At 37.9% G+C, this 17,217-nt stretch overlaps 3 protein-coding genes across 3 annotated transcripts in view; all 3 read left to right on the top strand.

The window, feature by feature from the left end:
- The first annotated feature begins 2,402 nt into the window (after positions 1 to 2,402).
- LOC114359428 (uncharacterized) lies at positions 2,403 to 3,927 on the top strand. Its single transcript, XM_028313831.1, has 4 exons — positions 2,403 to 2,440; positions 2,518 to 2,997; positions 3,078 to 3,247; positions 3,612 to 3,927. Exons 1-4 carry the CDS (start codon positions 2,429 to 2,431, stop codon positions 3,925 to 3,927), a joined length of 978 nt encoding a protein of 325 aa, XP_028169632.1. The 5' UTR covers positions 2,403 to 2,428.
- Positions 3,928 to 4,523: 596 nt separating this feature from the next.
- On the top strand, positions 4,524 to 14,737 carry LOC114359427 (uncharacterized). The gene is made up of 9 exons (XM_028313830.1): positions 4,524 to 4,586; positions 4,761 to 5,063; positions 5,167 to 5,482; positions 9,723 to 9,751; positions 9,838 to 10,239; positions 10,344 to 10,618; positions 13,886 to 13,925; positions 14,012 to 14,314; positions 14,419 to 14,737. The coding sequence occupies exons 1-9, from the start codon at positions 4,575 to 4,577 to the stop codon at positions 14,713 to 14,715; spliced, it is 1,977 nt and encodes a 658-aa protein (XP_028169631.1). The 5' UTR covers positions 4,524 to 4,574; the 3' UTR covers positions 14,716 to 14,737.
- A 2,371-nt stretch (positions 14,738 to 17,108) lies between these two features.
- Positions 17,109 to 17,217, top strand: part of LOC114359426 (larval/pupal cuticle protein H1C-like) — a 5,579-nt gene continuing 5,470 nt past the window's right edge. Inside the window, exon 1 of the mRNA XM_028313829.1 lies at positions 17,109 to 17,161. Coding sequence (XP_028169630.1) covers positions 17,150 to 17,161 — 12 coding nt within the window. The 5' untranslated portion in view covers positions 17,109 to 17,149. The remainder of the gene's footprint in view (positions 17,162 to 17,217) is intronic.

The following is a 17,217-nucleotide window of genomic DNA, read 5'->3' as shown; positions in this document are numbered from 1 at the left end:
CTTTTGATGAAAAAGTAGATTATGTTATTAGTATTATCTTAACAACCTGTGACAAAAAAAATTTACATCCAATCCAATCTAAATTAATAACAAATTCATTTGCGAGCTGCATTAATAGATGATGCGCATGCTTAACGCGAGCTTTGACCTCAAAGATTATGTAAATGAATGGTGATGATTCATCCATTCATAAGTGGTTGATAAATAAAACGAAGACGATCTTGTAATACTACAGACGAGACGAGACCGGTCTGTCTGCCGAGTCACGTTTGCCATTTAAGTATGAATTTCACTGATATTGTATACTCATGGTGTTTTCTATGTATAATATGTATGTATTTACGAAAAACAAGTATTTAAGTATGTTTTATCCGTTGTCTAGTACCCATAGTAGGTACAAGCTTTGCTTAGTTTGGGACTTGAAGCGAAGTGTAAAATGTCCAAGGATATATTATATTATTTATTATATAAATAGATAAGTTACATAATTACTGCCTAGTCATTTGATTCGACTTGTATTTTTGTTGAACTTTAAATATGATATTTTACTCAGAAAAGTTTTTGAACAAGATGAGAATCGTTTCAGCCAAATGACGTCCACTGTTGGACAAAGGCCTTCCCCAAGGCTTTCCATAAGATGAACCATGATTCCAAGGCTTTTCTTAACATAAGAATATGGTAAAGAAATGGAAGCGAATTCCCGACCTTGCGCTTGGCAAGTGACTACTTGAATTACCGACCTTCATTGACCAAAAAGTAAAACATTGGTATCAAAATTTTGAAGCCATTTTATGCCGCGAATATTATCTGTATTTTATTACTTTGCTCGCATTTCCAACGGAAATAAAAATCACATTACAGAATACTGGTTAAAAAGTAGACTATAAAGCAAAGTTCAATGACAATATCAGTTAATTATTACAGTATGGCATTTCGGTATAGAGTTACAGGCACAAAGTTAAAGTTCTGACCTAGTTTTAAGGTCATGGATAACCACATAGCCGGTGAGTTCGCGTCAAAAAGTATTACACACTGCATGCATTATATTTTATTCATAACAAAGATCATGTGTGAGGCCCAAGCGTTAAAATACAGCGGTGAAAACTTTTTCCTGTTTCGTATTATCTGGTTTACATGTTTTTTCACTTTTAGGTGGTGATTTCGTTCAGTAATATTATGTAATTTGTTAAGTACCTATTCCTAACGGAGTAAGCGATTCTCATTGAACATAAATGATAAATTCCTACTTTTAAGTAACCTACTTTTACTAAATTATAACTGTCTAAGACGGGAATCGAACCCACACACCTTTCGCCTGCTGGGCGTCGGGCGACTGCACTTCCATCTGAGCTGAACCACCTGAACTTAGAACCTTGACGATAACGATTCCTTGACGATAGCGGTTCGATTTTTTCAAGTCAGTTTGAGTAGCAACTCTAAATGCTAAGAAATTTTAATAACTACTTTTACTATGAAAGGACTTTTGGTTTTCGCTTAGATTGTAAAAATGACACGACTCTTTTAACTTGCACCAAACACGAAATGCCTGAGGCAATGGCCCACACTCAATCATGTGTCAACAACTTATCTTCCATTTGTAGATAAACTATACATAAATACTTGAACCACTTATTTAGAATAGATTTCTTACTTAATTCCAATCAATTTGAATGACATGTTTTTTTAAATACATTGTCCTACTATTTTATAGAGCTTCTACGAGTAGACTCAATGTTACATTTTTAAAATGTCAACATTCGTTTTTGTAAGAGATTTTTGAAAATATACCAGTCAGTTTAGTTAGAATTTACATTATCTTTTGTTTACAAGTAGGTAGATCAGTCAACCACAACCTATTATTATCAAAATTATTATTTTGATGATGTAGAAGATGATCAAAATATTCTGTTTAGTTAGACTCAACTGACCTAGAAAAAAATATGCCGTTCTCGTGTGTATATTTGATCCAGTTCCGTTGAGCTAGGGAAAACATCTCTATTGTTATTAACGTGAGCTGATAATGCCTATACGATGACACAATCCTGTTCTTCATACACCAGCAAACAATAGTCCTAAAGCGATATAATAGTTCAACGTTGACATCACAGCTTAGCAAATGAAAACATCTTTTTACACAAGGGCTCTGCCCGTGTACAGACACGGTCGCCATTCAAGCATAGAAACGTTTAAAATAGAGCATCAGAAACAAGAAAAAAAGGTGAAAGGTCTGACCAATAGGCTTTGTTAAGGACCCACGTGCCGGAAGCCAACAAACAATAATTACTCTACATACTTTGTAGCTATCATAATATTTGTTATATAACAAGTGATTTCTCTTTATGATTAGTCTTCATATATAAGTGGTGAAGTAATTTGCATCCGAGCTCAAATACTTCCGACGTTCGACAGCCATAGATACTTCGGGAAAATGTTACTCAAAGTGAGATGTTTTTTCTGTGAAGTGTGTGCTAAAAACTTGGTTTAAAGACAAAATTAAAGAGTGTGTTTGTGTTGCAGGTCATAACAGTGATATCACTTCTAAAAGTGTGCACCGGAGATGTCCCAGAGCATCATCAACCACAATCGAACCATGCGATCTCATCTCAGAGTTTCGTGCGGCATGATGTACCGTTATCCTACAAGTTTAGTTCGGTTCATATCTATACTTCACCAAAGCCAGATCAATACAGACACAAGCCAGTTGTCCCAGCACAATTTGTGATCAGAGAGCCACCTCAAATACAGTACGCACCAATTCATAATGGTCAGAATCAATACCAATCAATACCTAGCCCTAGCCATATCAATTTAGCGCCTGAACGTAATTTGGAACCCAAACCATCTGATGATTTACCAAGTATAATCGGTCAGCCAGAACATTTGTCGTATGTGCCGGGGTATAATGTCGAGGTTCTTCAGTCCGTCAACAGGTATCCTGGGCATAATGCTGTGTACAGGAGCTATCCTAACATGTCTCCTAGCGACAAGCTAAACAAGGTAAAACATCAACTTATCGTAAGAACTGAGTAGAGCAACTACACTATTACGCTTTTGTAACGATTACAATCTTTTTCCAGATCAATTTCTTAAATCAATATGTTCTTTATCAAAAGCAAAACGAGGAGTTCATTACATCAACTCAGGCACCAAAGCAGCATGAAGTCACTATCACAGCACCGACGCCTGCGCGACCAAAACAGACAATAGCGTTTGTGAAAAAAGAATACAACAAACAAAAACCACATCCGTAAGTAAATATTTTTCATGACACATACAAAATGTATAGTTTATTTGTACATCTACATCCTAATATTTCTCTGATACACCAATGTTGCCTATTTAAGAGTTCTGTTGGTATAACTTTGCACAAGAAATTACCTAAAAATGATGACTAAAATCTACTGAGTTTTATTGATTGACTGAGTTGCACCATCTTACTTTAACTTTTGTTATAGTTACGGTCAATTTGATGCAACTCAGCCTAAGAATTAGATCTTCTCCCATCATATTACACTATAATGTGTAATCTATAAATGTAGAGTTTTCATAACAATCAGTTGTTATCCTATTGCAGTTGAATGTCTATTATATCTTCAATTGTCACATTCCAGGTTCCACGGTGGCAATCCACTGAGTGTACAAGCTCTACCTCGACTGAATGTACAAGCTATACCTGTATCGCAAGCGATTATGAGCGTCGAAGAGTATTTGCCGCACCCCAAAGCCCACAGAATGCTTTTGAACATAGCGCGCACGTACAACATTGCTCGCGGACAACTGAAGGCGCAACACGCTGGACTCACGTTCAACAACCCTACACACACCCAAGCATTTATCCAAATAAAAAACCCTTTAGAAGCTGACAAAAGCACCTTGCTCTCAGTCCAGAACAAAAACTTGTATTCGCCGGTGCATAAAAACCCGTAAATAGCTATGTAATTGTCATAACGAAGGTTTATTCCTTAGTGGTTATTTATGCAATGATAAACATCAACATAATTAAATGTTAGTGGGCACAAAATAAAAACAAATGATTATGCTACACTGTTATGATATTGGAATAAACATCCTGAAATTGTTTGTTAATAGGGCGTAGAATATTTAGTTGTAGAGTTCTCTTTTTGTAAAAGCTATTAACACTTTATATTCTTTAAGAAATTATGTAATATAATTTCTATTTGTTATCATATTTTTAAGTATAATTATTAGGAACTGTTAATTTATTACACCTTACAAACTTTTGCATGTGTTTTATTACAAGAAAGAAAACATTGATCTAACTACAAACCTACTTGTTGCAGTGACCTAAGATAATCAACTTAGTACTAAGCATGCCACTGGGGTTAGGTAATATTTTTGACACATAAAATTATGATAAGATCTAAGGACGAAATTCTCAATTGTGAAAGTTATCTTGTGACTGGGTACTAGATTTGTCAAAACATAACCCGAGGCAAGGTTGTTTGGTTTAGTTGTGAGTTGCCTTAAGCCTACTATGCCGAACGAGTTACTATAAAATAGGCGGTCGAAGACTATAGGCTATAGTCATTTGTTACTCATAACAAAATACAAACATGTTCTCCAAAGTGAGTTAAAGTTTTTTTACAGATTTGTTCTATAAATGTAACCTTATTTAAAGCTGACCAAAGCTAGCATTTCCTTCCTCCTAAAAAAATACCAGTGAAATAAAAGTGATGGTGATAAATGAAAGTGATTTAAGTAGTGTTCAAGTGCTGTTAAAGGATTATTTTGTATTATAGGTGGTAGCTCTCTGCGCCTTCGTGGCTGTGGCCCAGGCTGGCCTCCTGGCCGCGCCCGCCCACTACTCCTCCGCCGCGGCGGTCTCTTCCCAGAGCATCGTGCGCCACGACCAGCCCGCCCCCGTCGCCAAGCTCGCCGTGGCCGCCCCCGTGTACCACGCCGCCCCCGCCCCCGTCGCCTACCACGCCGCCCCCGCCGCCGTCACCTACCACGCCGCCCCCGCCCCCGTGGCCTACCACGCCGCCCCTGCCGTCGCCTACCACGCCGCTCCCGTCGCCAAGGTCCTGGCTCACGAGGAAATCGTACGTACCGTTTTATTATTTACTGCAATATAATAAATCATTTCTTGCTATAAGTTATAAACATTGGATAGGATTCTTAAACAGATATTTTTCATTCTTCCAGGCGCACCCCAAATACGAGTACACCTACTCCGTCGCTGACGGCCACACCGGCGACAACAAGTCCCAGCAGGAGTCCCGCGACGGCGATGTGGTGAAGGGCTCTTACTCCTTCCACGAGGCTGACGGCTCCATCAGGACCGTGGAGTACACCGCCGACGACCACAACGGCTTCAACGCGGTCGTGCACAACACCGCCCCCACCGCCGCCCCTGTCGTGGTTAAGGCCGCCCCTGTTGTGTACAAGGCCGCCCCTGTTGTGTACAAGGCCGCCCCCGTTGTGTACAAAGCCGCCCCCGCTCTCCAGTACTACCACCACTAATTTCTTAGGCACCATTCTTTAAGAAATGGACTGATCAATTATTTATTGAAATACACGAATAAGTTCGAATAAATCAATTTCCGTTTTAATTACCTTTAGCTTTATGAATATAGTAAGTAGGTACGTTCCAAACCCAAAAGCAAGATTTTTCTCACAGTCAATATTGTATGCTCCAACCAACTTAATTTTCCATGCATGTCGGCCCTTAGTTCAACAAGCTATTGCCTTCCTATGAAGGGTTATAAAGAAGTCTCGTCATCGATTGTTACTACAAGTGTCTTCAAAGGGAAGACCCCAAACCCAATATCAGCAACCGGGGCTATGGAGTTATGGTGCCTATAGCATCTCTAATTTCAAAGCATACAAACTGATAATTTATTAACTTAACTAGCCTATCCTAGACAATTATTCGAATCAAGTTTTTAAGTAGTAGTTTAAAAAAAAAACATAAGTTGAAAAATAATGGTTTCTGTAAAGAAATGCTGATTACATTTTTTTTCTTGGCTTTTGTGGTTTGCGTTTAGCCACAACGGTATTTAGATGTTTGTTTTACACAAATATTCATAGCTCCCTCTTCATGCTTGCAGCTCCGAGTTTTTCCAACAATTTTTTCCTGATGTCAACCGGAGGAGGGAAAACTGTGGGGGACAACGGGAATACACTGGTACTGGTAGTGAGGCCCAATGAGCACTATGAATAAAGATCGTAACTGGTAGTTGAGCAAACCTAATTTGTTTATAAATACCTACACGAAGTTTGGTCGCTCAGATATGTTAGATACAGAAAAGTTGCAAAGCAAAATTGATGTAACTTTTGGATACAAAAAAGTAATTAAGATACCTGTAGTTATCTGGTAAACAAATGAATCTATTTATTTTACATACAGGAATATAGAGAGATGCATTTAGTGCAAAAAGAAATAAAAATTTACTAAAAAACATCTTTATTTACATTGGACTGTGTGCCTCGCGCGACTGGATCGTGGTTAATTATCCCAGCTTTTATCATAATATTTTTGAATAAACAATTTAAAAAATATCGTATCCTAATTTATTTCCCTTTTTCCTCATTGCGTAATCACTACTTACGATATAGGAGAGGCATGCTTTTACATGGATGACTTGTAAATGACGAGGGCATCGGTAGCATAGAGCAGCAAACAGTTCAAGAATTGGCTAGACACGAGCTAGTTAGGCTAGTTTCAAGCGTCACGAGTAATGAAAAACTTCATCAAAATTTAAAAGTCAATAATAAGCAAAAGCCTGCACATGATGTCGTGCCCTGCGTACCCAAACAACTGCACGCAGGAAGATTTACCTAATGAAGGCTACTGACAACGCCACTCTTGTGGCGGAGTTTTGGACTGAAAGTCTGTAAGGTTTGTTATCGACACGACAAGAAGAAGAACACCCAAAAGAAGTTTTTAGGAGGCTTTTACTTGGGTAGTGTTGGATCCGTAACCCAGCATGCAGCTCGTAACAGTTCGCCGGGAACTCGTAATCAATACTAGGCTGAAGAACAGCAATAAGTATTAGGCGGCTTCTGCAAAAATTACCTGTCGCACCAGTAAACCGCATTACGAGAACATAAGAACGATTTAAGTAACTGTTGATGTATCAGAAGGGGCGACTACATGAACGCCTCCTCGATGATGGAGCGTAGAGGCGACCTCTCCTTCAATATGGCAATATGTAACAAAAAAATATTAAAAAATATACCAAACATAATTTCATAACATGCCCTTATATTATCACGCCAAGCGCCATCTACAACGATGTCTACAGTAAAGTAGACATTTTTTAAGCAGAAACAGAACCAGCACACTCAGAAACATACACGTATACACAATTTCTTTTGCATACTCGTACCTCGCCCTTACTTTCTTGATGAAACAAATAAATAAAAAATACATAACCCTTTCGCACCTGAATGAAACGATCGTGAGTTTCTTCTTTGAAAAATTATAAGTTCGCGCCAAATTCGTTTCTCCGCGCCAAACCGACCTCACTTGATCGTGCGCTTCTCGATCTAACCAATAAAAAACAGTTTTGGCGGCTAAATGAATCAGTAGCCGAGAGCGCACCGGAAAAATGGCTGCGTTTCTTGACCCCGTCACTGGACGTCGTAAGTAATATTTATTTTATTGCAATTTTCGTAGGAATTCATTGATATTTTGATTGTATTACATCATTAAATGTATGTTGCATCTGAATAACTATAAATTTCTTCTATATTCTTAGCAATTACCCATTAAATTTATGAAAAAAATTCCNAATCAAGTTCTTTAAGTAGTAGTTTAAAAAAAAAACATAATATGAAAAATAATGGTTTCTGTAAAGAAATGCTGATTTCATTTTTTTCTTGGCTTTTGCAGTTTGCGTTTAGCCACAACGGTATTTAGATGTTTGTTTTACACAAATATTCATAGCTCCCTCTTCATGCTTGCAGCTCCGAGTTTTTCCAACAATTTTTTCCTGATGTCAACCGGAGGAGGGAAAACTGTGGGGGACAACGGGAATACACTGGTACTGGTAGTGAGGCCCAATGAGCACTATGAATAAAGATCGTAACTGGTAGTTGAGCAAAACTAATTTGTTTATAAATACCTACACGAAGTTTGGTCGCTCAGATATGGTAGATACAGAAATGTTGCAAAGTAAAATTGATGTAACTTTTGGATACAAAAAAGTAATTAAGATACCTGTAGTTATCTGGTAAACAAATGAATCTATTTATTTTACATACAGGAATATAGATAGACGCATTTAGTGCAAAAAGAAATAAAAATCTACGAAGAAAAGTAAAAAAAAAAAATCTTTATTTACATTGGACTGTGTGCCTCGCGCGACTGGATCGTGGTTGATTATCTTATCCCAGCTTTTATCATAATATTTTTGAATAAACAATTAAAAAAATATCGAATCGTAATTTATTTCCCTTTTTCCTCTTTGCGTAATCACTACTTACGATATAGGAGAGGCATAGCTAGCATGCTTTTACATGGATGACTTGTAAATGACGACGGCATCGGCAGCATAGAGCAGCAGACAGTTCAAGAATTGGCTAGACACGAGCTAGTTAGGCTAGTTTCAAGCGTCACACGTAATGAAAAACTTCATCAAAATTTAAAAGTCAATAATAAGCAAAAGCATGCACATGATGTCGTGCCCTGTGTACCCAAACAACTGCACGCAAGAAGATTTACCTAATGAAGGCTACTGACAACGCCACTCTTGTGGCGGAGTTTTGGGCTGAAACTCTGTAAGGTTTGTTGTCGACACGACAAGAAGAAGAATACCCAAAAGAAGTTTTTAGGAGGCTTTTGCTTGGGTATTGTTGGCTCCGCAACCCAGCATGCAGCTCGTGACAGTTCGCCGGGAAATCGTAATCAATACTAGGCTGAAGAACAGCAATAAGTATAGTAGGCGGCTTCTGCAAAAATTACCTGTCGCACCAGTAAACCGCATTGCGAGAACATAAGAACCATCTAAGTAACAGTTGATGTATCAGAAGGGGCGACTACATGAACGCCTCCTCGATGATGGAGCGTAGAGGCGCCCTCTCCTTCAATAAGGCAATATGTTACAAAAAAATATAAAAAATATACCAAACATAAGTTCATAACATGCCCTTATATTATCACGCCAAGCGCCATCTACAACGATGTCTACAGTAAGGTAGATATTTTTACTCTCTCTGTGATGCCACGTAATCCCTCGCCAAGTTTAATTTTTAAGCAGGAACAGAACCAGCCCACTCAGAAACATACACGTATAAATACACAATTTCTTTTGCATACCTAGCAACGGCTAGGTATGCAAAGTAGTCAAGAAAGTAACGACTTTCTTGATAAAACAAATAAATAAAAAAATACATAACCTGCAAAGATAATAATCTTTCCCAGACAAAAAATAATTAAAGAAAGAAGAATTAATTCTACCAATACCGGTAAAAAATGTTGCTTATTGATTGAAAATAAATTATTTTAATTCGACATCTTTAAAACTTACATTATAAAGCTTCTTTGAGTGAATATGATTAATCGACTGAAGATTACAATCTCAAATCCAATGAATGAAAATAATCGTGACAGTGCCCCACAGCCTGTAGCAAGGTCACTATCTCGATTGACAACTTCTCCTAACAGCACTACGTTCAATGATATTCGAATTGCCTATGCAAATTTTTATGCAGTATATAAACGAGTTCACTCAAAAAAGTTATCAGTATTCATTTAGTATTCACTCCAATAACAATGTTCTCTAAAGTAAGTTTGAGTTTAGGGATAATGATATAATATCTATTGTCATTTTCTCCTGAACTTCCTTAATTTTCTTATAAATTAATTAACAGGTGGTAGCTCTCTGCGCCTTCGTGGCTGTGGCCCAGGCTGGCCTCCTGGCCGCGCCCGCCCACTACTCCTCCGCCGCGGCGGTCTCTTCCCAGAGCATCGTGCGCCACGACCAGCCCGCCCCCGTCGCCAAGCTCGCCGTGGCCGCCCCCGTGTACCACGCCGCCCCCGCCCCCGTCGCCTACCACGCCGCCCCCGCCGCCGTCACCTACCACGCCGCCCCCGCCCCCGTGGCCTACCACGCCGCCCCTGCCGTCGCCTACCACGCCGCTCCCGTCGCCAAGGTCCTGGCTCACGAGGAAATCGTACGTACCGTTTTATTATTTACTGCAANCTACCACGCCGCCCCTGCCGTCGCCTACCACGCCGCTCCCGTCGCCAAGGTCCTGGCTCACGAAGAAATCGTATGTACCGTTTTATTATTAACTGCAATATATTAAATCAATTCTTGCTATAAAGTTATAAACATTGGATTGCATTCTTAAACAGCTATTTTTAATTCTTCCAGGCTCACCCAAAATATGAGTACACCTACTCCGTCGCTGACGGCCACACCGGCGACAACAAGTCCCAGCAGGAGTCCCGCGACGGCGATGTGGTGAAGGGCTCTTACTCCTTCCACGAGGCTGACGGCTCCATCAGGACCGTGGAGTACACCGCCGACGACCACAACGGCTTCAACGCGGTCGTGCACAACACCGCCCCCACCGCCGCCCCTGTCGTGGTTAAGGCCGCCCCTGTTGTGTACAAGGCCGCCCCCGCCCTCCAATACTACCACCACTAAATAATGAACATGCCATAACCAAAATTAGAACTGATAAATTATTTATTGCAAGATAAAAGAATATGTTTAAATAAACATTTACTTAAAAAATAATACTATATTATTTCCTTTTACCCATTTTAAGTGAAACAATAGTATAAACTTTTTAAAGTAGGTACACTGAGTTCGAGCTCAGGCTAACGTTTTATGGAACATTAATTAAAAATACTTTATAGTTCTCATGAAAGATCTATTTAAATTTTCTACGGACTAAAAATAAAACACTTTACTGTCTCTATATTATCAGTATTATTACACAATCAATATTACGTCCTGTAATTCGGACGGATTTAGCTTCTGTTAACGTTTACCGATTGAAATAGAGCGAAGTAAAATTATGTGCAATACAATATTAGGGTCTCGGCAAATGCACATGCGATGCTGCAAGTCATAAAAAATTACATTTTATGTATCACAATTTTATTCATCTTAATAAATTCAAATTTTACGTATAAGTTGCAGGTTGATTAACTCATGGTATTTAATGTGCTTTATATATTTATTTTTGAAACTACACACTCTACTTATTTAATGGGCTTCTGGCTGTGTGGCTTATGTATCGAACTACAATGCAAATAGGATTGGGGATTCGAACCCCGTAATGTTACGTGATGTGATGAATATGATTGGCAAGTACTACTGCGTCCCAAAAACCAAACCCAATCCAACCCTTGGATGGATGGATAAAATACAAGGAGTAATTTCAATTATCAGTTCCCTTGACAGTAACTTCTATTAGAGGCAAAACACTTACGACAGCACTTCTACGATTCCTCGAAACACTTTTCATACGCCGAAATTGGAATATCTTTCAACGTCTTCGTCGTATTTTCTTTTCCACCTTTATTGTCTACATGTATATTGTAGGTATACCCAGTCTTTTACGTATAACGTTTTCCAGACATCTTAAAAGTGACATAAATTAAAGTAAAGCGTGCATTTCTTTCTACTAGGTAATTCGTATAATAATTGGATCTTTATACCTAATCATTATTTTCAAAATTTAGGAATTTATGTTTTTATTTATAAGATCAAGATTCATAATAAAAAATGATCATTAAAAATCGAATTAACGATACCTTAGAAAATAAGACTACACCCGTTTTTCTACTAATCAAATTCGTGAGCTTATGATGTGACGTGAGGCATGAACTTAGTTAAATAAAAAGGTAATCGATAAACTAATACTTACATGAACAGGCGTAATGAAAATTCATTTAATACTAGCGGCCGCCCTCGACTTAGTACGCGTGGACCCCGTTTTACCCCCTTAGGAGTTGAATTTTGGAAATCTCGCCGTAAAAACCATCCTTGGACTTCAACGAACATTAAAAAAAGAAATGGTAAAATTGGTCCAGGCGTTGTTGAGTTATGCGCTTACCAACACATGTTTTTGGAGTCGGTTTTAATTTTTGTTAAAATTATGAAATAACAATTTTACACTAGTAGTCAAATATTGGCAAGCTTTTGTTCATATTCCTGAAGGGAATTACATGGTTTAAGGATAGGGCTGAGTTACACCGCCTAACTTTAACAGTAAAGGCCTATTCAGACCTAAGCGGTATTCGCTACCGTCTTGATACTAAATACCTGAGCGAAACCCGCGTGGTATGTACCTCTACCCACAGCGGCAGCGAATATCGCTCAGGTCGCTCTAGCCGCGATACTTGATACTAAATACCTGAACGAAACCCGCGCGGTATGTACACAGTATATATATGAGCTAAAGCAGTACGGAAGCTTAGCCCTTTCGGCGAGTTAAATACCTACACTTCAACTGAGTGTTAGGGTTGGCACTCTTAATCTTTATAAAATAATTAGGTTCTTACTTACTTATTTATTAAATCGTTTATTAAGGTTTTTTAATTATCAAATACCTAATGGAATAAATTAATTGACTAAGTAGTTAACAAAAAAATAAATCGTTAATAAATTAGGTACCTACTATAATGATCGAATACCTACATAATCGAATAAATTGATTAAGTATTATTAGAGGCCGGTAGAAGGTCTATTCTCATAAATAAAATACCGGATATTTACTTTCACATACCTATTGCCTCATTTTAAATACAGTTCATCACTTAGCACAAAAGCTTGCGGAGCAAATTACTTTATCAAATAGAACACATAAATTGTTAAAAAGCGTAATTACGTAATTAAGAAGAATAATTCTGAATTATTACGAAGTTTAAAAAATGAAAGTTCTGGTTTTGAAGATGCCGAGTTCAAGCATCCGTATACTACGCAATACACTCGTGGCATGTTTTTAAAAATACAGCGGACAGCGCATGCAATAAAATTAAATTATTATAAAAACACAACGCGCGCGACACTCGCGACGGATGGACTGCGAGGTTCGCTTAGAGCTCGTGTAAAGCGTGCGTCTGTGTGCGTGAGTCTGATTTCGAGCGTTTGTATGAAGCTTCCGTACTGTTTTAATTTATCTACTGTGGTATGTACCTCTACCCACAGCGGCAGCGAATATCTCTCAGGTTTGAATAGGCCTTAACTTATAGTCTATAACGATAACCCGTGCTTTTTGTATAGAGTTTGACAGATTTTTGACGATTGTTAATGCTAAAGTAAGATTACTTTTTTTTCACCATCTGGAGCAATTCAGCCTAGGTAGCTAGTATTTACTTACCATGTATGATTATCATGACTTAAGTTCATCGATCATGCTTGGTGAACGTATAAAAACTTGCGATAATGGATAAAATTATGTATTTTACAAGCAAAACCTTTAAGGGTAAAAAAACGTTCCGTACTAATTTTCAGTCCTGTTGTAGTTGCACGATTAGGGCAGTCTTATCGCTAAGAAATTAACCCATTTCTTGATTCCAGGCAACTATTATTTTATCTCTTTAACGATCTTTACTTCAGTATTACCATTCATGGTTAACAGTATAAAATAATAACGGATGTTAAGATCGAATTGATTTTTTAATATTGATTTAGTTTGTTCTTCTTATAAAAATGCATAAAAAGAATGTAAACCGTTTAAAAACCGTAGTGAAGTTTTTAAAGTTAATCTCAATAATTGGCCGTATCTTATTACTCTCATTATAATGAATGAAAATAATTGTGACACTGTCCCATAGCCAGAAGCAAGGTCACTATCTCGATTTACAAGTTCACCTATTACTATCACGATCTTCAATATTACTACCGTTAATACAAAATGTATGCAGTATATAAACGAGTTCACTTGAAAAACTTATCAGTATCAATTTGTTAATCACTCCAGTAACAATGTTCTCTAAAGTAAGTCCGAACGTAAATTAATAAAATATGGGACCAATGACGATATTATATTTAAAACAAATTTTAATATGATAATTTTTTTACAGGTGGTAGCTCTCTGCGCCTTCGTGGCTGTGGCCCAGGCTGGCCTCCTGGCCGCGCCCGCCCACTACTCCTCCGCCGCGGCGGTCTCTTCCCAGAGCATCGTGCGCCACGACCAGCCCGCCCCCGTCGCCAAGCTCGCCGTGGCCGCCCCCGTGTACCACGCCGCCCCCGCCCCCGTCGCCTACCACGCCGCCCCCGCCGCCGTCACCTACCACGCCGCCCCCGCCCCCGTGGCCTACCACGCCGCCCCTGCCGTCGCCTACCACGCCGCTCCCGTCGCCAAGGTCCTGGCTCACGAAGAAATCGTATGTACCGTTTTATTATTTACTGCAATATATTAAATCAATTCTTGCTATAAAACTATAAACATTGGATTGCATTCTTAAACAGCTATTTTTAATTCTTCCAGGCTCACCCCAAATATGAGTACACCTACTCCGTCGCTGACGGCCACACCGGCGACAACAAGTCCCAGCAGGAGTCCCGCGACGGCGATGTGGTGAAGGGCTCTTACTCCTTCCACGAGGCTGACGGCTCCATCAGGACCGTGGAGTACACCGCCGACGACCACAACGGCTTCAACGCGGTCGTGCACAACACCGCCCCCACCGCCGCCCCTGTCGTGGTTAAGGCCGCCCCTGTTGTGTACAAGGCCGCCCCTGTTGTGTACAAAGCCGCCCCCGCCCTCCAGTACTACCACCACTAATGTAGAATGAAATCGGAACTATTTATTTATTAAAATATTGTTTTAGAAAGAAATGTGTTAAATTTTATTGTCCAGTTTTTGTTGAGAAACCTTATGCAATATGATTTTAGTTAGATGAATATTAAACCTATTGAAATAAAACGTGAAAAAAATGTTGAATATAGGTAATATACGATTTTATCATCAATCACCATTCATACAAACAAGAAAAGTTAACGCCAACGCTACTAAATAAGTAAAACACAGTCGTTAAAATATATCCGATTTAAATTAATAATTTACATCAATCTAATCTAAGACAAATAAGAAAACTGGCTTCAGTCCGCTATACTCTCACAAGAATAGAAAAATTAACGCCCGTGTTTCCCACTCAGTTCAATCCAGGATAAAAACAGCCTATATTTTATCTGGATCTCAAACTATGTCTATAGATTCTTTCATCAGAATACGCCGAGTGGTTTAGGCAAGAAAAGGTAATATGGAGACAGACGAGATTACTCTCGCATTAAAACATTATGTCCGGATTAGTTATTTTATTTTGTTGTTAGGAAAACAAACAGCAATTTATAACACACATAGAATTACTAAATAAACTTTTTATTAAATTTCTTGATAACGTGTTACAAGTTCTCTAAAGTTGTCTAATTGTTTGAGTAGGATATGACAGTATGAAAATTAAACAATTATTAATATTTACGGAACAACAGCATCTTGAAATAAATAAATTTAATTTAATTAGGGAATCATTGTAACAAACGCGTTTGTGGCTGCTTGTTAAGTACTCCATTCGCATGGATTTCAAAAAATATCAACAACAAAGGGAAACAACAACAAATAACATCTATCCTCAAAAACTTGCGTTCATGTCCATGGAAAAGTAGAGTATTGTACTCCATTCCATACTTAGTCTTGATAGACTGCCTGTCTATAGGTAAGTGTATAGGTACCGGTCAAATAAACTAACCTTACTATTAAAAACAACTGACAATACTGTTTAATGTAATAAAATAATCCGCCACTTCCTCTCAGTACCACCAGACACCTGGGCTAGGGCAAGGGCTTATTATTTGGAAGGCGTATGTACCCTGAAAAGGGCATGGGAATAATATGCGCCCACTCTGGTCCTTTGGCCTCTGACATCTAAACTGTTAATTTTAACTCTTTTATTTATTTCCGAAGTAGCTTTTGCCCGCAGCTTCACCCGTGTGAAATTTAGTTTGTCACAGATCGTCATAAATTATAGCTTATGTGTTATTCTGGGTTATAAAGTAGGTATATACTGTAAAGTTTAATCAAAATCCGTTCAGTAGTTATTGCGTGAAAGAGTAACAAACATGTTAACATCCAGACATCCATACAAACTTTCGCATATTTCATAATATTAGTAAGAATAAGAATTAGTAAGAAGTAAGATTATTCCGTCAGTGTAGAACGTCCAAGGTTTAACGACGACCTCATAAAGGTAGCAGGAAGGCGTTAGGCTACCAACCGGCCATTATGGAAATCATTGGGGCAGGCATTTTGTTCAGAAGTGTATGTCCTATTTCTGAAATGATGATGATGATGATGATGATTTATTTCCGAAGCACAAAGATGTTTGTGATAAACTCCACTTTATCTGCTCAGAATGGTTATGGCGTATAAAAGTGTGAGAAGGTGCCGGCAAATTTCATACGTTTCAAAATCTTAGCACCGACTCCAAAGGTATTCAATCATGGTATAATATTTATTGAAGTAAATTATTATTAATTCGTCCTAATAAATAAGTAATTAGTTATTATTTTTCTACTTTTTAATGCACGTTTTTTGGAGTCGGTTTTATTTTTAATAGAATTGGGCATCAAATATGACATTGTAGACAATGTATTTCTGTTTCTAATATCATACATTATTTGTATCAGGTAATAAATTTTCATAAAGTATTTTATTTTATTAAGTATTCCTACATAAGCTTTATTAGTATACCTACTACGAGTACTACATTAAGCAAAAAATAAAATGGAACTAACTATAAAATATACCAGTATGCTTAGGTATGAGTTACTAATTAAATAAATTAGGTTAAAATTAGTTGTTTAGTTATTAGTTGCTGTAAATAGGTATTATCTTAATATTATTACGATACCTACCTATAATTTTTTGTTAAGTGAAAAAAAAATATTCACGCTTACCAGATTTTATTTTATTTTATAAGCATTATAATTTATCATTAAGAACAAAAATAATTTATCATGAAGAATTTCTAATTCAATAATGTATGAAAATTATCGAAAGAGTGCCCAAAAGCCAGCGGCAAGGTCAAGATCTTGTTTTACAACTTGTCTTATCACTCTGTACGGTACTTAAACTGTCTATGCCTGTGCTGTGATGCAGTATATAAACGAGTTCACTTGCAAAAGTAATCAGTATACATTTGCTAATCACCCATTTAACAATGTTCACTAAAGTAAGTGTGAGCACAAAAAAAATGTCGATGATAAAATATGATACATTAGTGATTAA

The sequence above is a fragment of the Ostrinia furnacalis genome, unplaced genomic scaffold (genome assembly GCF_004193835.3).
Source record: "Ostrinia furnacalis isolate ACB-3 unplaced genomic scaffold, ASM419383v2 OfSCF4391, whole genome shotgun sequence".
Classification (NCBI taxonomy): Eukaryota; Metazoa; Arthropoda; class Insecta; order Lepidoptera; family Crambidae; genus Ostrinia; species Ostrinia furnacalis.
Note: the sequence above shows the minus strand (reverse complement) of the source record. Positions and strands in the feature narration are given on the sequence as shown.

Excerpts from the sequence above, each read along its gene's own strand:
- LOC114359428 (XM_028313831.1), top strand. Across the intron at positions 2,998-3,077 it reads CTAGCGACAAGCTAAACAAG|ATCAATTTCTTAAATCAATA; the intron begins GTAAAACATCAA and ends ATCTTTTTCCAG. Across the intron at positions 3,248-3,611 it reads AACAAACAAAAACCACATCC|GTTCCACGGTGGCAATCCAC; the intron begins GTAAGTAAATAT and ends GTCACATTCCAG.